We start from the raw sequence: 19167 nt of genomic DNA on the forward strand, positions 1-19167 counted from the left end.
TGAAAACTAAAAAAATAAATAAATAAATAAAAAATCAACTTGTTAATTTATTTAGATCATATTATTCCTTTTATATATATATATATATAAAACTTATCTTGAGAAGCCTTGATGATGCTAGGGTGTGCGCTACCCTAGAGTTATGTAATTGACTTCTTTATTTAAAATATTGCATCCTAATTACTCAAAAAAAAAAGGAAAAAAATAGTCATATCAATAACATCTTCCAATTTGAATCAGTAGGCCTGGTTTGGACATTAAGTATGATAGTTAAAAAATTAAAAGTTATTATAAATTATTAAATCATTCTGTTTACTTTTTTTTTTTAACACATTTTTTAAAATCATTCTCTTTACTTTTTTTGTTAACACATTTTTTAATAAAAAATTTAAAAATTACTAACATACTCTGTTTCAAACGAGACTTGAATTTAAGTAGAAGCCCACTCCCTGTTCAAACCATGCTCAGCCCTCTGGGCCAGGCTGGGCTAAGTGGGTAGTCGTCTTTGGGCATTCCCGGCCCTCTAGGGTCGTAGCGTCGTTTCCAAGCGAACATGTCTGTAAAAAGCGAATTCTATACTCCCAAGTATTTCCCACTTCCATACTACCCCACCAGAAGAGTCCTTGTTTCTCTCTCTCTCTCTACAACTCCCCATGGCTGACACCGACTCTACCACCACCGCCGCCGCCGCCGCCTCCTCCTCCTCCGCCGCCGCAACGGTGGCGGAGACCAAACCTTCGGAAACCAAACTCTCATGGGGCGACATAGCGGACGAACCCGAAGAACCAGACGCCCCATCAACATCCGACGAAAAATCCACCTCCGACGATCTGAAGATCGAATCTTTAGCCATAGACGAGACTAAAAAAGTCCACAAGTTCCTCGACGACCCCGAAGACTCGAACATCAAAGCCGTAACTCTTCTTCTCTCAATTCCTATATTTCTAGGGTTTCGATTTTGATTTCAAATTCTTATTAGGGTTTCTAATTTGCTTCCACCAGGTTGTAGCGGGCGATACTATGTATAACTCTGCGAAGTCGTTCGAGGATTTGAAAATGTCTCCGGACTTGTTGAAGGGTTTATATGTGGAAATGAAATTTGAGAGGCCGAGTAAGATTCAAGCGATCAGTTTGCCGATGATTTTGACTCCTCCGTACAAGCACTTGGTTGCTCAAGCACATAATGGTTCTGGAAAGACTACTTGTTTCGTGCTTGGCATGTTGAGCCGTGTTGATCCCAAAGTCAGTGCTCCTCAGGCTCTCTGTATCTGCCCTACTCGAGAATTGGCGATTCAGGTTCGCTACATATGATATATCTTTGTGTATTTATTGATGCTTGTACTGTAACTGTATGTTTGAACTCTTCTCTGTTTTGGAAGTGCATGTGGTTTTAGTATTAATTAAGGTACTCCTTGGGTTGAGATTTCATAAAGAAAAAATAGGTGTTTGTTTTTTGGAACCAGATGAGCAAAGAACATTAATAATTGTGTTTTTTCGCAACATCTTATTTGAATAAATTATTAAAAAAAAAAACCCTATTAGCTAGAACTAAAATTGAATAATATCTTATTTGTCGATTTAAAAAAAAAAAATCCTATTCGTTTTTTTCCTTTCCCGAGCTCTCAGGAAAAATACATATCTACTCCAACAAAAATAATCGAATCTATTCTTTGAAAAAGCAACAATCTTCAAAATACAACCCTAGTTTGAAATTTATCTTTTAAAACATATTCTTTATTTCTCAAAACTCTGTTCATTTTGACAAAGACTTAAAAGCTAAATTTTAATTGATCTAAGGGTTAGTTGGGGCCGTAACTGTGCAATGCAGTTTCTTTTAATTGATTTTTGTAATTCATAAAGAAAATGTTCAACCAGGGATTATCACTGGACGTACTTGTGTGTATATTTGAGGGATTGTCTTGTTTATTAAAGTGTTTATGAGCCTAGGCTTAAATAATGGTAGAGAGTGTGTGGTTCTGAAAGTTGTTTGTGGGTTTCATGTTTTTTTGTTTGACGGTGTTCATCATTCTGTGTGTTTGATATATATATATATATATATTTTTTTTTTTTCAGTTATCTATTCAATAAGTTATGCCATGGAATGTTTAACTAATTTTTTGTCGTTATCTATTCAATATGTTCTGCTATGGAATTTTTAACTAAGGTTGGACTAGTGATATCTGGTTGTTTGGTGGGAATATGTTTTGCTATGGAATTTTTAACTAAGGTTGGACTAGTGATATCTGGTTGTTTGGTGGGTTTTTATGTTAAAAAATTTAAAGATTGGTTTTCTATAATGTGTATTTTACCGTCTAATCCATGGTAAGGGTTTGTAAGTTGAGAATTGGACTAATAGTAGTGAATGTACAATGGTGCAGAACATGGAAGTACTTAAGAAGATGGGAAAGTATACAGGAATTACTTCGGAATGTGCTATACCAATGGATAGCACCAATTATATGCCAATTTCAAAGCGACCACCAATTACAGCTCAAGTGGTGATTGGCACTCCTGGTACCATCAATAAATGGGTTTCAGCAAAGAAATTGAGCATGAGTTTTTTGAAGATTCTTGTTTTTGATGAAGCTGACCACATGTTGGCAGAGGTATTATCATTTCTATTGTTTTAGATTATGTCTGTTTTATAAAACCCAAAATCAGTGTCCGGTTGAGTCTATATTTTGTGGGCGTCATTTTCCTTGCCATTCTGCGTTTGCAGTGTCTATCTAGTGACTTTTCTCAACCGTAACGTGTATGCCAACTTTTATGTGTAGACATCGACAATTAAAAACTTCTGTTTAACACATGTTGGTACTCAGATTATCTATAGTGATTAAGGTTATTATCTGATGAAATCTCTTCAATCTCTGAGCTGTTGGTTGTTTTCTATCCATTAGCATTGTGAAAATCATTGTATATTAGGGTAACTTTTGTTTAACAGATGTATGTACTGAGATTATCTGTAGTGATTAAGCTTATTATATGATGAAATCTCCTCAATCTCTTAGCTGTTGGTTGTTTTCTATCCACTAGCGTTGTTACAATCATAGTATATTAGGGTTACAAACAAGTTGTACTGTTTGAGTATGTCTTGGTCAACTTGTTTGATGTTTCAGCTCTGCTTGGTAAATTCTGTTTGCCATTGTTTGGTAGACTTGAAGAAGTACCCTGAGCAGATTGTTGTGGTGCAGAGTGGCTTTAAAGATGATTGACAAGAATTTCATGAATGTGTTTTGTAGCTCATTAAGATTGTTGTGGTGCAGAGTGGCTTTAAAGATGATTCCGTGAGGATAATGAAGGCTATTGTCAGAAGCGCTCCAGACTGCCAGGTTTGTTGCATATCTTGCTAATCTTGTGCTTAAATAAACTTAAGGCCAAGTTTGGCATGTGGCCAAAAAGCCAAAAAGTTACTCAAAAAGTTAAAAAGTTATCACTATTCACCAAAAGTCAAAAAGTACGGTTGCACAACTCCCAATCTTAATTTTTCCCTCTACACTAATTTATACAATTTTTTAATACACATTTTTTTCATAAAAAGTCAAAAAGTTAACCCAAACAACCGTATTTTCTTCCTCAACTTTTTAGTCCAAAAAGTCAAAAAAGTGCACTTATTTAGGACATCCCAAACAGCCCCTAAACCTGAGTTGCTTTGCAAATCTGATTTTACCTAGATTTTTCCTAAGTTTTTCATTTTGGTGTTGTAGGACTTTTTTTTAAAATTTGGTTATTATACTTGGGATTGTCTGGAGTGTAATGATGACAGAACGTAGTGCGTGCATGTGTGTGATGAGGGAGAGAGAGAGAGAGAGAGAGATGTGGTTCAAATGATGTGTGGAAAATTAGGGTGGTGTCATTTGACAATAAATGCTTAAGTAAGAACTCAGTTCTTTTTCCTGTCTAGGATATGAGTCCAAGCTAGTAAGAACTCCGTTCTTTTTCCTGTCTAGGATATGAGTCCAAGTTTTTCAAAATAATAATAATAATAATGATAAAGATTTTGTTCATATTTGGAAGTGAACATACTATTGCAAGTTTTGTTCCTTTGTATTATCTTAAAACTTAACCTACTGAAAAAATCTCATATATATATTCTTTTGAGGATATTTCTGAAATTCATATTGATCATGTTAAGTGCTTGAGATTCTTTGCCAGTTTGATAATGTCCCCATTTGGTAGAGCTGTGAAAAAGTAATTATAGATTATAGCTTAATAGATTATGGCTTGTAGCTATGAACATAAGTTGTGAACCTGTTTGGTGCAACTGTAGGGTTATGGATTTAAGTAGCAGTTAATAAGCGGTAAAATAACTTTTTATTATGTAATTGTCCATTTTGCCCTTATATGATAGAAAAATGATTATTTTGTCATTTTTTCAGTTTTAATTTAAAAAAAATAATTTCATTAATAAAAGTTAATATAATTAGTATAACAATAGCTAATATAATTAGTATCAATTAATACTAAAATTAATAATAGTATCAATTAGTATAAATTTTTTCATTTTTTCATTACAAATTAATTAGTGTCAATTAATGGCTTAATTACAATCAATTAATACTAAAATTAATAATAGTATCAATTAGTATAATTTTTTTTTTTCATTTTTTCATTATGAATGAATTAGGTGTCAGTTAATGGCTTAATTACCATCAATTAATACTAAAATTAATAATAGTATCAATTAGTATAATTTTTTTTCATTATGAATGAATTAGGCATCAATTAATGGCTTAATTACCATCAATTAATACTAAAATTAATAATAGTATCCATTAGTATAATTTTTTTCATTTTTTCATTATGAATGAATTAGGTGTCAATTAATGGCTTAATTACCATCAATTAATACTAAAATTAATAATAGTATCAATTATTATAATTTTTTTTCGTTTTTTCATTATGAATGAATTAGGTGTCAATTAATATGGCTTAATTACCATCAATTAATACTAAAATTAATAATAGTATCAATTAGTATAATTTTTTTTCATTTTTTCATTACAAATGAATTAGGTGTCAATACTTATTAATATAAAAATACTGAAATTAATACTGAAATAATTAATACTAAAAATACTAATAATACTAAAAATATTAATAATACTGAAATTAATACTAAAATTTATCAATTTTAATAATTAATACTAAAATTATTAATAATAATGGCTTAATTATTATTATTATTATTTTTTATTAAAAAAAAATATTGAAAATTTCTAGGAAAAAAAAAAGTGAAAACCCTTGCCGGAGAGAGAGAGAGAGAGAGAGAGAGAGATTTGATGGGCAGCGTGGCAATCGCGACGTGGGGGACGACGACGAAGGTACAGCGGCGACGTGGCGATTGCGATCTGTCACGAACAACGCCGGAGAGACAGAGAACTGCCGTGATCGCGAAGAGAGAGAGAGAGATCTGCTGCGATCTGTCGGAAATCGCCATGAACCTGAGATCGACGACGAAAAACCCTAGGTACAACACCATGGATGTAGCAGAGAGAGAGAGGAGAGAGATCTCTATTTCATCGCCGGAGCGAGGGAGACATCTCGCCGGAAATCGCCAGACAGCTTCATCAAAGAGACAAAAATGAGAGTTTTTTGGTTTATATACATGGTACACTTGTAATTACTTGAAATTGTGAGGGGCATTTAAGTCATTTTGCCCCTCCATGATCAGCTGCGTGCATAAGCTAAGCAACTTTGAAATTTAAGCCGAAAATGGCTTAAATTAAGCTACAATCTGTTCCTTATAAGTTGTATCAAACACACCAACATAGCTTAATTTAAGCCAAAAGCTGATTTAAGTTAGAAAAAGTTTTACCAAACAGGCACAATATGAACTGAACATTCTGTAAAGTTTACTCTCACATGATACTTGGATATTATTTCTCAGATGATTTCTGTTTTTGACAAAAGCCCTGTTTGGTAGAGCTGTGGGAAAGTGCTTATAGCTTATGCCTAAACAGCTTATAGCTTATAACTTTCAGCTTAAGTTGATTTCCAGCTTATTCTTAAAGCATCTCCTGCCCCACTCAAAGAATAAGCTGATTTCTGACTTCCACAAAGCTATAAGCTATAAGTTATAAGCTAAACCAAACACATCAAAATAGCTTAAATTAAGCTGAAAGCTGAAATAAGCTGTAAATAATTTCTGCCAAACAGGCACAAAGAACTTTGTTGAATTTTCAAAATGCAGCAACACATCTAACTTAATTTTCATTTCTTTCAAAAACCAGGTGCTTCTTTTTTCTGCCACTTTTGATGATGCTGTCAGGGCCTTTGTATCAAAGATTGTTAAAGATCTCTTCCAAGGAGATTACAACCAAATGTTTGTTAACAGAGAAGAACTGTCCTTGGAATCTGTAAAGCAGTACAAAGTGAAGTGTCCTGATGAACTTGCAAAGATAATGGTAATTAAGGACAGAATTTTTGAATTAGGACAGAGGGTGGGGCAGACAATTATTTTTGTTCGCACGAGAAATAGTGCCAGCATGCTGCATAAAGCACTTACTGATGATGGCTACGAGGTCACGACTATTCAAGGTGCTCTCAAGCAAGAAGATAGGGACAAGATTGTCAAGGAGTTTAAAGATGGATTAACTCAAGTACTCATATCAACTGATCTGCTTGCCCGGGGTTTTGACCAATCACAGGTGTGCACCTCTTTGTGTTATTTGTTGATGATTTGCTTATTTAGTGCTTAGAATGCTTACATCCTAACATTGCCTATTTTAATAGGTTAATTTGGTTGTCAATTTTGATCTTCCGGTGAAGCATGACTCCCCATCAGAACCCGACTGTGAGGTGTACTTGCATCGGGTTGGGAGGGCAGGACGTTTTGGCCGCAAGGGTAAGTTTTGCTGATTTTTGGATCCTGTCTTTGCTATTCCTTGAATGCTTCATATCAATTGTTTATTCCTATGAAGACAATTCCTGGTTGGTTCATTTTTTTCTTTGATAGATTCTGAATTGTTCATTGATCTATGCTTAAAATAATTAAAATTCTGAATTATTTGTGCTTGGTCACATTGTAGACTTGGTTCAATTACTCAAAATGTGAAGTACCCTTGTATCACTTTTTAACAGTAGCTATAGAAGCATGCTGGTATTAGGAAGTAGATTTTATATTTACAAATTATAGAACTTGATCCAATTTTTTGGAGTATAAGTTCTTGGAATTCATAAATGTAGTCAACAAGTTTGCATTGAATTTGAATCAGCAGCAATTATAAAAAGTAAACCATTTCATTCTTTCTTTATTGCTATTTATTGTATTAGGCGTTTCAAGTTGTGATTATGAATGGGATATGTCAAAGGAAATTTTGTAGTTCATTTAGATCTCGCCCGGTCATTTATTGATTGACCAAGGCGTTGGAAGTCCAGGTATTGGGTCAAATGCGTTCAGGTTGTCTGTCTGTTGTGTGATTGTATGATACTGGGATTTCAGCAGTTGCTACTAACTATTAACTTGGATTGTGATTCCAAACCACAAAGAATAGCCTTATTTTTATATAATTGCGTATAAAATCCGTAACTTGCGCAATATTTGTGGCTGCATGTGTCCCCTCTTCTGCTGGCATGTTTCTGAAAAACAGCAGGCTATATTTGTTTGCATGTATCAGTAATATTGGATAAATGTGGAAGCTCGAGGAGTTAGAGATTCCTCCCCAATTTTTCTGCTAATTGTAATTGGTTTTACTTATTCCTACAGGAGCCGTGTTCAATTTGCTGTGTAATGATAGAGATGTTATGATCATGGCCAAGATTGAGAGACACTTCAACATGGAAATAGCTGAGGTAATCGCTGACAAAGTGATACATTTTTCAAATTATTAAGGGTTTTGAGTCACAAATTTACAGTACTAGGGTGGGAGTACTGTGGAATTGGAGGCAATAACAGTGTAAATGTTTGTCTCAAGATGTACACATCAGGGTAATGTCTAATTGTATTCTTGCTATTTCTATGGGTGCAGGTGCCATCCTGGAGAAGTAATGAAGATTTTGAGGCAGCTCTTAAAAAGGCCGGTTTGCTTTGAATGTTTAAGAGGACATGATATCCAGCGTTTATACTTGAAAATGAACACCAGTGATTTCAGTGATTTCTGGTGTTTTGAGTCATCAGTATAGTTGCACACAATGATATATCAGCTTTCGTGTAACTTTTTTTGTATCTTAGCATGACAATTGGCTGTGTGCATGCCTAGTTCATGTTGGCTCCAGCTCTTTGGTTTTATAGAAGGGGTTTGGTTTTGTGAATAATTATTTCTACCTATGTTTTGGAAGTTAAGGTGTTTTTATTTTTATATTTTTAATGTGGATATGGAGTTGTTACACCAAAGTTACCATTTGGAGGAATGCAAATAATGCTATTCTTTTGTACGCTGTGTGCTGACTCTTGAATTTGCTATTTGAATTTGTTTTTTTGTGTTTTGGTTTTTTGGCTGTGCTGCAACTACATTTTTTTTTTCATTAATAAATTTCACCAATTCAGTTGATGCCAATTTATTTATTGCAATGAGGTGATTAAAGGATGACAGTGCTACAGGCACCAAATTAGGTGGAAAAGAATCTGCAATATCTCATTTATCTAACTCAAGTGAATTCTTACAATCATGCATGGATGCAAACCTTTAAAAAAAAAAAAAAAACTACATATCAAGCTCAGGCATCGGAAATCTTAGAACAGCCACAATACCAGTCAACTTTGCAAGCTCCTCACCTGACACATGCATTGACGAAAGCACCAGTGCCTTCCCTCCGGCTTCCTTCACTGATTTAATCAATCCGGTATACTTCTTCCTCATAGCAATCTCTGCATTCTTAAAAAGTTCGTCTGTAATCATTAGGGTTTTGATGGCACTCAACTCTTGTGCAGCCTCAACGCTCTTTAAACCATAGCATGCCCGATCAGAGTTGCTCGATAACAGGTCAGTGAACTCCTTCATTGCCTTAATCTCCACTGAAGCCTTTGTGTCTCTGATAAAATTTGTGACTGTTATATTATGCAAAACCTCATTCAAACAGTTTTCCTTTCCTGAATTTGTGTTCACCAAAAGTATACATGACTTGTTGTTCTCTATCGATTTCAACTTGGACGATCTCTGTGCTTCAGACAGAATGTATTGGTGAAACTCAGCTTTTATCTTACCTGGGCTTCCTATTACTACGCAACGTACCATATTCCAATCAATATGCTTCATGAAAGCATGTAAAACGCTTTCAAAAAACTTGTTTAACCCAGTTTTTGGATCCAGACGTTCTTCAATCTTTGCACAATGCTTTGAAACACTGTTATTTCCAACTAAGAACACATGAGCCAACCCTTCTTCCATCAAAACCACCCCTAAATCGTAGCCAACGACACCATCATGACCATCTTCCATTGTTTCCATCGCTTTTGTGTCCCAGACTTTCTTCTCCAGAGTAAATTCCTTATTTTTTTCTAGTTCCAATGTATGAAACGAGCCGGCATTTATGTGTTCGTTCACAACCCGGTTCTTTCCGCGGACACGAAGGACCGACGAGCCTTTGCTGTAGTCGATGGCCGTGACCTTGATTTCAAGATTAATATTGACTCTGGATTGGTTTTTACTATTGACTTTCCGGGAAGTCTGGGAGGTGATCACGTCTCCAACAGCGATGAGATTGTACACAAGCCAGAGGTCGTCTGGTTGTTCTAGAAAGATCTTCACCGCTCCCGATTTGTCGGGAAAAATTTGCTTTTCCAGTAGCTTCATTGTGGTTTCTTTTCTGACACGAGAAAATTTGTTAGTTCGGGATAGGAATTTGATTGTGATTTCTAGGATTCTGAGTAAGTTTCTTGGAATGTATGGATTGAAAGATAAAAAATATTTTTATTTTGGAATCCTTTTAAATTAAGGAAACACAAGTAGGAATATGTATGTGGTAATTCAAAATTTGAAAGAAAAGGTAATATATTTCACGCGAGTGTATGTATGGTATGTATTAGACAATAGAAATCTTACCCTAGCCTAGGAGGATCGAAGAAAGGGTTGGGAATGTTTGCATAAGCATGAATGGCTGACCTAATAAACCTTCTTAGAGCGCCCCAACCACCCCTTATTTTAGGTACACTTTACTTGAATATTTCTAATTTGTTTTAATTTAAAATTGTTTATTAAAGAAATAATAAAGATAAAATAACATTATGAATATATATATATATAATAATGTGATTTTCATGTTTCATATTTTGCTGGAACTAAATAATCCACCGTCATAGAAAATTTTAACACATTTATATAGTGAAAAAGAAACCATGAATTTTATAATATTTTATTTTTTGGATGAAAATAATTTTTAAAAATTAGAAGTTTTATCTCTTTTTGGTGTTTATTTTTATCAAATTAGTTTTTTTTTTTCTTCACAAAACAAGTTCTCAAAACTCAACCGAATAGTAACAACCCTTTAAGAAATTAAATCATGGATTGGAGAGGGGTTTACCTGTGCCCAAAAAATATGGCTCTAATTCTACCGATCAATAATAAATTGCTTCAAGCAAAGCAATAAATTCATGAACACATTCAAAATTATGCAAAAGATAAATAAACAATTGAAAACACAAATAAGTATGCATTTGGGTCTGCGCAAGACTCAATACTAATGATTATGTGTGGTTTTTAGTATTTTACAAATAAAAATAAAAAGTAAAAAAATAAAAAGCAAGAATACTTACTTGATGAATTTCTTCAAAGTTGTGATTTGAAATCAAAATTAAAATATTTTTTCTCCTCGATGATTGAATAAAGCATATTTCTGCTCGTTGAACGATTGAATAAATTCCCAGAGTTTTACATGTATTTATGATGAAAAAGTAATACAAAATAGGAAAACCTGGTTTCCCCTTAATCCTAGTATTACATGAATTTGGATTTCGCAAAGGTAAATTTACTGCCTTGCCCTACACCCTTCTAAACAGCCAAGCCCAAGTCAATCTAATGTTTCAGTCCGCAAAACCGCCCCACTAATACATGCTCGGCCCAATCATAGCTGGGCTCAAATAAGGCCTCGTACCATATCGGTTCACTGTAGGCTCCTTGTGCCTCGGGCTGGGTTGGGTATGGTGACCTCTTATCTGTCATCTATCTAAACTTAGATTAAAAAAAATTAATCTGCATCTATCTGCATCCGCTTAGTTAGCAGATGTGGATTGAATGAATCGTGTAGGATGTCGAGTAAATGCGGAACAATATGACGGTTTAGATTTTACTGGTTTATGTTTTTTTTTTTTAATAATTTTTTATTATTTTAGGCTCATTTGAGTCTAAATTTTTATTTTTTATTTTTTTATTTTTTAATAATTAAAATAAAGACTAAACTTTCATACTTCATAAATAATTAATATTATTACTAAATAAAATATTATTTTTTTAACATATATATATAAAGTATAAAAATGTACTATCACTTTTTAAGAGGGTTGAAGTAATCTCTCATCCATTCAAATATAGTTTCATTTAAAAAAAAAAAAATTATTCGCATCCATCAGCCTATACAATTAAAAGCTTAAAAATGGATGAAATGAGTCAGGGCGGTCGATTTTAACGATTGGGCCGTGGGTCATGGTTTTGAAATGTGCCACGTCAAAACAAACGCCGTAATTGATGGAAACAAAACATTACAAAACCAGGCCCAAAATCCTCAAGCCCAAGTTGAAGTTCTAGAGAGACAACTCTCCCACTTTCTCTCTCCATCTCCCTCTGGTCCGAGCCATGGCTACTAGGGTCGCGAGAGTTGCTGACTCAGCATCGTCTCTGATCGGAATTGTTGGCCGTGGCTTCGTATCCAAGATCAGGTGGGCCTCGTCTTCGTCGGAGGACTCTCCGAAGCCCAATAAGAAGATCACCGATCGTCTCTCCGGCGTTATCGACGCCGTCAACGACCGTAAACTCCCTCCGGAGCTTCGCGGCCAACGTAACGCCGTCAGGTATGTCAATTACCTCCCGTTTGGTTACTCGGAAAACACTCGGGGAAAATAATATTTGAAGCGAAAGAGCAATTTTTCAGTTCTTTTCCCCTCACGTTTTCATATCAGCAACAATTTTGTAAAAATATTAATGATTCACTCATCCTGTTGTGCTGTATGTTTTCCCATAATTATTTATTTATTTTTTTAGGTTATGTGTTAAGACATGTTTAGGAAAGATTGAATTTTTTTTTTTTTTTTTTTTGAAGTTCTTCATGGATTTGGGGAGCGTTTTGGAATACACTTGAGATGCATATTAAGGAAAGAAAAGCCAAGGAGTTATAGGAAAAGCAAGAACTTGGGAGTTATTACAGATGAAAATAAGAGCTTAGTTGTTACCATATGGTCAATGATCAAAATAAAGTTGTTTGGCATCAAGCGGTATTAGAGAAAGTATGGACCGAAAACTGGTGTGAATTTGATTTGATTCTCATGTTGATTGATGATGGTTGGAGAGTTGAAATTTATGTTTTCCTCGTTAATTCATATTTAGAAATTAGAATATTCCATATCCTTAGAAATGAGGTTAAATGTATGTCATATAAGTTGATGATTAAGGGTTTCTTGATAATATGGAATTTTTGTTGTTGTTATCTGCATCCTATGATTTTTTTTATTTTTTTATTTTTTCATATATTGCTGTGCTGTTCTGTGTCCGTCTTGTGCTGAGTCAATTTAAAGAGAACATTGGGTATGTCTCAAAGAATTCAAAGTCTGCTAGCTTGAATTAGGATAGAAGCACATTCTTAAATTGGCCAGGAAGACAAAACCCGAACGATGATAGATCATGGAAGCTATATTTTGTGTTTAGAATTTGAATCGAAAAAAAAGAATTAAACCCTGGCTTATGGTAGTGTAGTTGCCAGTAGAATAGTTTGTCAACCTCTAGATGATAAACAAATTTGTTGTTGGATTGCATTTGAGGCATAGGTATCTGACATGACAATGAAATTACCTAGCGGAAATGTTTGATCTGCAGTCTTACAGTGTTGGAAAGGCAACAAAAATCACTTGTGGAAGATGCGGGCTCACTGGATGATTAATGTTTGATTGCCACGTTCTTCTTCTCTTTGTTGATGCTTTATTCTCTAATGATTCTGGGGAATTCTTTTCCATTCTTTACCAGTGCTATTGCTTCCTTGTGCAGGACCTAGCCCCTTAGGTAATTGTTCTGAGTTGGACTTCCAGTCGTAAATATTGATATGACCGGACTTCTTTCTTTCCCCCAAGCATGTCGTTAACCCTAATTATATCCTTAGTTGAGCTCATTGACCTGAGATACTTTTGATTTTTTCTTTTTTTGATAACTCTGCAATATGTGTTCTTATTAGAACTAGTTGTCATTTGGTAGTTTGGACATTAGTTTGTTCTGTGTCTAATCGGCAAAATCTCTCTCTCTCTCTCTCTCTGTGATCATTAGTCTTGGCTTTTTTGCATTTGGACAGGTCTGAAACTGATATCACAAATATTGTTGAGCAAAGAATATGGCATTCCATGGAAGAAGGGCAGTTTGAGAATTTACCAGGGAAAGGCAAACCCCTTGACCTCAATACTAATCCTCATGCTGACCCAGCTGAAGATACCTTGTACAGAATTCTTTCAAGGAATAAATGTGCACCGGAGTGGGTTGAGCTGAATAAAGAGATCAGGGATGATATTGCTGGATGGCGATTAGCCCTGCAGAGAGCATCGGCACATAGAGAGAACGTAAACAACTCGAAATGGATTGAGTCTTCAGAGGCTCTGAAATTGCAGTTGCGTAGCATCAATAATAAGGTAGAGTTCAAACCTCTACTATATATATATATATATATATATATATGTATTTATTTTCTTATAAATATTGATGTTTAAATGCAGGTTTTCAAGTACAACCTGATCGTACCTTTTGGTCGCCAGATGTTTGGACTGAAGTGGGAGAAGGAACTAGATCGGTTGAATGAGAAAAAAGTAGACTCCTAAGAACAATGACACATCTCAGATGTTCCCTTCTGGTTGTTCTATTTGTGTTACTCTCGTGTTCTGGCCCTCAGCATGGAAAATGTTGTAGTCATAGATGGAATAGAACATTTGTATTTCACTGTATTATATATATATATATATATATATATTTTGCTGGAATGTAACTGAATAATTTGAATCCTGTTGTTTATTTACCAAATTCATGTTGTTTTCACATTTCTTTTCCAAAATTTCTACACGTACAAACATATTCATGTTAAATTATGTTGTAACTATCATTGAACCCATTACTACCGTCGTTTGCAACTGATTTGAATGTGAAAGAAAGATATTACCTTAGATTTTATTTGTTGGGTTGAACTCACCATAAGTCCCATTTTGATGAATATGAATTGTTTATTTTGTCAGGTTGGATGTACTCAGTTTTGTGACATCCAAAATAGTTATGTTATGAGAGATGTAAAAATGCAGTTCTGCTACTTTGGAATGATTTTAACATTTATTTTCTATTGAAAACATAAAAAAAAAAAAATGCCTGTTTCGTTGTGAAATGTTCATGAAGATAAATACATTTATTCATCCAAATCAAAACTAAAGACAATTACAAAAGTAAAAATTCAACCCAATATCATATATATAACAATCAAAAAAGAAAAGCCATCATTGTTAGAGTTTTACACACACGAGATCTTGAAAAAATAATTGGCCTATGGTCTCTGGATTTTGGTTTTACATCTAACCTAAGAATATGCCCTTCAGACTGCATTGTACTGTTGAATTAATTAACTGCCGCTGTTCGTGAAATTATCTCATCACAGTGCCCAAGGGAAAAAGTGTGTGTGTGCGTGTGTGTGTGTGTGTGTGAGAGAGAGAGAGAGAGAGAGAGAGAGAGAGAGAGAGGCAGTAAAAAGTGCCCAAAATACAGCCAAACCAGTTTGAGGATTGACAAACTAATACGACAGGACTATCGCTCCGTGCTCATCCAGTTACTGATGTCTTGGCCGCGAGATGGGTTAAAGCACGCCTGTGGTAAATGTTACGAAGCTTCTTGTACTTCTGCACAAAAGCTCCTACATCAATCTCCTTATCCAGAAGCTGCCTGCGCAGGGCCTCAGATTCATCATCTGTCTTGTTCATTGCCTCTGCAAACAGCAAACAAATCTTTTATATCAGCCATGTAACAGAAAGCTCTCAACCTCTCTCAATAATGAATATAACGATAATTTTACCTTGAAGCCTATGAAGCAGGGATGTTGGAGCGTAATATTTCAGGGTCTCTTCTTTTTTCCTCTCTATCTCGCTTAGCTTCTCTTGAGCAGCAGCCAATTCAGTTGTCCGAATGATTTTGCACTGCAGAATAAAAAACAGCGGAGGAAAAACATTAATCGGGTATTCCAATATTAGCTTCAGGGTCAAAAGAATCTGAACACAGCTTAAACAGTTCACCTGATTACGCAGTTCCATTATTTGTGGTTCTTTCTCCAAATTTTCCCCTTCATAAAGAGATTATTTAGAATATGTCGCGTTATATGATTTTAACAGTGTATGAGATGCAATTATGTGTGCATGTGTACATATGTCGTAGATTTATAGTAATTTAGTGAACAAAAGAACTTACTCGTAAGCTGCAAAGCCTCCTTCCGAAGTTCATCTCTTAGCTGATGTTGTTGACACGGAAAAATATGAAAGGTCAGAACAATTGCAAAATTAATTCAGAAACAAGGCTACCACAAAATGACTACTAATAATATATGCCAAAGATGGCTAACTCCCCACATTGACGTACCTATGATACAGTATCAGCTCACCTAAAATGCATGAGCAAGTATGTGGTGTTTTGAAGTAAGCTACAACCTAGATTGTCTAATGGCAATTCTAAATTCTAATGTAACGGGTATTGTCTACGGACATGCTTTCGTTATAACTTCAATCTGGTTTGATATATCAATGTCCGATAAGTTGTTGAGCTAGACATACTATTTCATTTGAGAGTCCGAAACGAAAAATAATTTCATTACTGCATTCCCACAACATTCTATATCACATCTCGTAACTGAGATCTATAAATAGGGGACAACTAAACTGAAATTTTTTTTTGGGTGAATAACTAAACCGAATCATGGCATACATTAAACACGGAAAAGAAAGCTGGGAGAAAAAAACAGCATATAGTAACTAGAGCAACCAAGGTGCAAAAAGTTACAGAAAGTTACAAGTATGAAAGAAAAATGGAAGCATAAGAACCAAAATCAACTTACATTGTTTTGAATTTTAACCTGGTCAACTGAAAGTAAGAATTGGTGGTATGCATCTTTGTCGGATAAAAGCTTCCGTAACTCATCAACACTAAAAGAACGAAATAAGAAAAGAAGAGAATCATCAGAAAATACAAAAATGCAAAGCAGAAATTTTTTAGGACTCGGATTTCTAATTGATTATTGGCAATCATAAAAGCAATGAAAATTGATTCCACAAGACCCATCCCCCCCCCCCCCCCCCCCCCCCAAAAAAAAAAAAAAAAAAAAGAAGAAGAAGAAGAAGAAAAAAAACATCCAGTAGAAGGGCATGTTTGGGAGGGAAAGGAACCATGCTACTGCTATTTGTATGGCCAATAACTATTGTAGTGTCAGCAACATATAAATACATATATCTGTCTACATATTTATATGATTTAGAACTCAACCTTGATCATTCATATTTCTACCAACTATATACAAAAAGGTTTAACAAAAACCAAATTCCTTCCCAACAACTAGGATGCTAATCAATGCTTTCTTATGTAAACAAGAGTACATTACAAAAATATATTATGCTTATGACACCATTCCCCATCCATCTTAATGTAATGAAGAAAGTTCTCAGCATGCCGTATTCTCACATGGTGTGGTACTTCCAAAGAAGTCCACCATAATAGTTTTCAAAATATGCAGAATGATTTGAATAATATGCAACTCAAATAAAACCTACTACATAAAGTTGTTAATCAATGTCAGAGTGTCATATCATGTCCATGTTACCTTCTTAGAAGTGTCCATGTTAATTTGCAATGAATTTCATTTATCTTTTGCTAAGTATGAGTTGCATGCTTGGGTTTTTAATGAAAGTATATTTACCTCTTTGACCAATTTGTAAGTTTCTTACAGAAATTGTTTCATGTCATTGATTATGTGATTTAGTAGTTTATTCTAGTAATATATTTACATCAAATTACTTTTTTTTTTTTATAAATGTATATTCATATATGTTAATGTATCTAATGATACACAATATGATATATATCATAAAATTGATACATGATACATATCATGATTACAAAATAATAATTAGCAACGTAATAATAATGAATTAGGGATCCATGAGCTTTACCTCTTATCCTTTAACAGAACAATAATGCCAGCAGCCTCTGCAGGCGAAACATGAGATGGTGACTCTGGCCGATCTGCAGGCCTTTGTACAGTGAAGCTACTAGAAGAGGTGCTACTAGGAGTTGTTGGGCGGGAAGAACTTGGAGAGCTAACTACAGATGGAGGATACCATGAATTTGTAGGAATCTCCTGTGGACTTGGCTGAGCTTGCTGCTCATGAGAACCCCTATTTATAAACACAGTTAGTATTAAACATACCACTAAGTTCATAAAAGCAAAACAATTCATGCTCACAGAAATTCATTTTGAACATGTCCGTGTTCATGAGAGAGTATATCATGCATATGAAGAGCACAAATAAGTGATAATCAATGAATGTACGATACACTAAAAGTTCTTAGGTAAGTCACGAACTGCAAATATAAAAAGGATTTTGTCAATGTGTGCCCTTAAGGCACATGTTAAGAAGCTTAAATAGATTGTACATTCTGCATGAAAGAATGTATAATCTTTTTAAGCCATCTTAACAAGACCCGTATATAAAAGTTGATGCAATCCACTGGCACATGTTCAATCAGGACTAGAAAGGATAATGAAGCAAGTCTAGTATGAAGCCAACACAAGCTATAACCTGATGAATTGACCTTGATCTGAAAGTAAAAACAAATTTTTATTTTCCCTGTGGGAGGTGGGAATTATGTCAGTATTATACATTGATACATAAGACAACTCTCTCCTACATGAAAGCTCAGAATCAAACACCTATGATTGTTTTAGGGATCTCTATCAAGACTCATGTTTTATTTGGCCTTTTGTACCCTTCTCATCCTCCATTCCTATCAGCACTCCCCTTAACCTTTCCATTTCTCAATTGTATCTGCTTACTTCCACCATCTACAGCCATAAGCTTATCCACCTAGATGATCCATTAAATCCCCTCCCTCTCCTCATTTCCTTTCCCTGTAATCAGATTTTCAACTCCTTTATCCCACCAAAGAATAAACACAAGTTTGGAACAGACAAAATGACTGAATTACAATGACCCAATTGCACAACATATATCAGCAGCTATAAAATTAAAAATAAAATAAAAAATTTAGAAAAGCATATACCATCTGCTTGACCCATATCCAAATACTTAAAAAAGGAATGCTAAAAACCACTAGAGTAGATGGAAATTAGCTCATAACACAAGAAAGCTATTCAAGATTTGAAAAAAGGGCAAACTTTATCAATAAAAATGCACAATTGTTTGAAATAGTAATTTCATATATGGATGTACAGATTAAGATATAAAGATGAATCCAAATAGCCCTAAAACAGGTGAAGATTGAATTGAGAAAGGTTACCAGAAGGACTTGAACATGACTTGGTCAGAGAGAGAGAAGGAGAGAAGAACAATTGATCGTCCGATTGATCGAAAAATGAAGAACAATCGTAAATCGCGTAAACGAAATGGGTAGATGTTTACAACACGAAGAGAACAAATGAAATTGCAGTTTGTTTTCGTCAAAACGTAGACTTCTGTTCTAAACAAAAACTAGGTGTGATCATAGTTATTTGTATATATATATAATTGGAGAAAAATTCATTCAAAAAAAAATTAATTGGAAAAAAAATTATTTGACAAAAATTTTTATAAGCCAAATTTTTAAATTTCTGTTTAAAAATTAACGTAAGATAAAAATTACACTGACACCCCCTTAAGATTTATGTTTATTACACTCGAAAGATAAAAATTATATAAAATGATAATTATTTTTTATTTTTTATTTCTTAACCAAATCAATTTTTAATTTTTTTAAAAAAAATCTAAAAATCAAACCATACATAGCCTAAGAATTTTTTGATAAGTCATTT

General features: G+C 34.3%; 4 protein-coding genes across 4 annotated transcripts; 2 read left to right on the plus strand and 2 right to left on the minus strand.

Annotated features, from left to right (window-relative positions):
• The first annotated feature begins 432 nt into the window (after window positions 1–432).
• LOC114271850 (DEAD-box ATP-dependent RNA helicase 38) lies at window positions 433–8373 on the plus strand. The gene is made up of 8 exons (XM_082919479.1): window positions 433–914; window positions 1003–1296; window positions 2379–2606; window positions 3264–3329; window positions 6231–6647; window positions 6733–6844; window positions 7706–7791; window positions 7968–8373. The coding sequence occupies exons 1-8, from the start codon at window positions 654–656 to the stop codon at window positions 8028–8030; spliced, it is 1527 nt and encodes a 508-aa protein (XP_082775605.1). The 5' UTR covers window positions 433–653; the 3' UTR covers window positions 8031–8373.
• A 269-nt stretch (window positions 8374–8642) lies between these two features.
• On the minus strand, window positions 8643–9731 carry LOC114271895 (protein PELOTA 1). The gene has a single exon (XM_028213561.2). It carries the CDS (start codon window positions 9729–9731, stop codon window positions 8643–8645), a length of 1089 nt encoding a protein of 362 aa, XP_028069362.2.
• A 1771-nt stretch (window positions 9732–11502) lies between these two features.
• On the plus strand, window positions 11503–14172 carry LOC114271849 (Tetratricopeptide repeat (TPR)-like superfamily protein). Its single transcript, XM_028213485.2, has 3 exons — window positions 11503–11941; window positions 13426–13756; window positions 13841–14172. The coding sequence occupies exons 1-3, from the start codon at window positions 11727–11729 to the stop codon at window positions 13940–13942; spliced, it is 648 nt and encodes a 215-aa protein (XP_028069286.2). The 5' UTR covers window positions 11503–11726; the 3' UTR covers window positions 13943–14172.
• Window positions 14173–14543: 371 nt separating this feature from the next.
• Window positions 14544–18925, minus strand: VPS37-1 (Modifier of rudimentary (Mod(r)) protein). Its single transcript, XM_028213484.2, has 7 exons — window positions 18657–18925; window positions 17309–17533; window positions 16201–16288; window positions 15561–15600; window positions 15389–15435; window positions 15172–15292; window positions 14544–15084 (listed from the first exon to the last, which is right to left on the minus strand). Exons 1-7 carry the CDS (start codon window positions 18671–18673, stop codon window positions 14921–14923), a joined length of 702 nt encoding a protein of 233 aa, XP_028069285.2. The 5' UTR covers window positions 18674–18925; the 3' UTR covers window positions 14544–14920.
• Between the last annotated feature and the right edge of the window lie 242 nt (window positions 18926–19167).

Source organism: Camellia sinensis, chromosome 3, assembly GCF_055761805.1.
Source record: "Camellia sinensis isolate YWXY chromosome 3, ASM5576180v1, whole genome shotgun sequence".
Lineage (NCBI taxonomy): Eukaryota > Viridiplantae > Streptophyta > Magnoliopsida > Ericales > Theaceae > Camellia > Camellia sinensis.

What these genes read in the sequence shown, in the direction of transcription:
- LOC114271850 (XM_082919479.1), top strand. Translation starts at nt 654, where the DNA reads ATGGCTGACACCGACTCTACCACCACCGCCGCCGCCGCCGCCTCCTCC. An exon ending in CTCGAGAATTGGCGATTCAG is followed by an intron (nt 1,297 to 2,378) that starts GTTCGCTACATA and finishes ACAATGGTGCAG; the next exon opens with AACATGGAAGTACTTAAGAA. An exon ending in GAAGCGCTCCAGACTGCCAG is followed by an intron (nt 3,330 to 6,230) that starts GTTTGTTGCATA and finishes TTCAAAAACCAG; the next exon opens with GTGCTTCTTTTTTCTGCCAC.
- LOC114271895 (XM_028213561.2), bottom strand. Translation starts at nt 9,731, where the DNA reads ATGAAGCTACTGGAAAAGCAAATTTTTCCCGACAAATCGGGAGCGGTG.
- LOC114271849 (XM_028213485.2), top strand. Translation starts at nt 11,727, where the DNA reads ATGGCTACTAGGGTCGCGAGAGTTGCTGACTCAGCATCGTCTCTGATC. An exon ending in GGCCAACGTAACGCCGTCAG is followed by an intron (nt 11,942 to 13,425) that starts GTATGTCAATTA and finishes GCATTTGGACAG; the next exon opens with GTCTGAAACTGATATCACAA. An exon ending in TGCGTAGCATCAATAATAAG is followed by an intron (nt 13,757 to 13,840) that starts GTAGAGTTCAAA and finishes GTTTAAATGCAG; the next exon opens with GTTTTCAAGTACAACCTGAT.
- VPS37-1 (XM_028213484.2), bottom strand. An exon ending in GTTCTGTTAAAGGATAAGAG is followed by an intron (nt 16,289 to 17,308) that starts GTAAAGCTCATG and finishes TCGTTCTTTTAG; the next exon opens with TGTTGATGAGTTACGGAAGC. An exon ending in TAATGGAACTGCGTAATCAG is followed by an intron (nt 15,293 to 15,388) that starts GTGAACTGTTTA and finishes TTTATTCTGCAG; the next exon opens with TGCAAAATCATTCGGACAAC.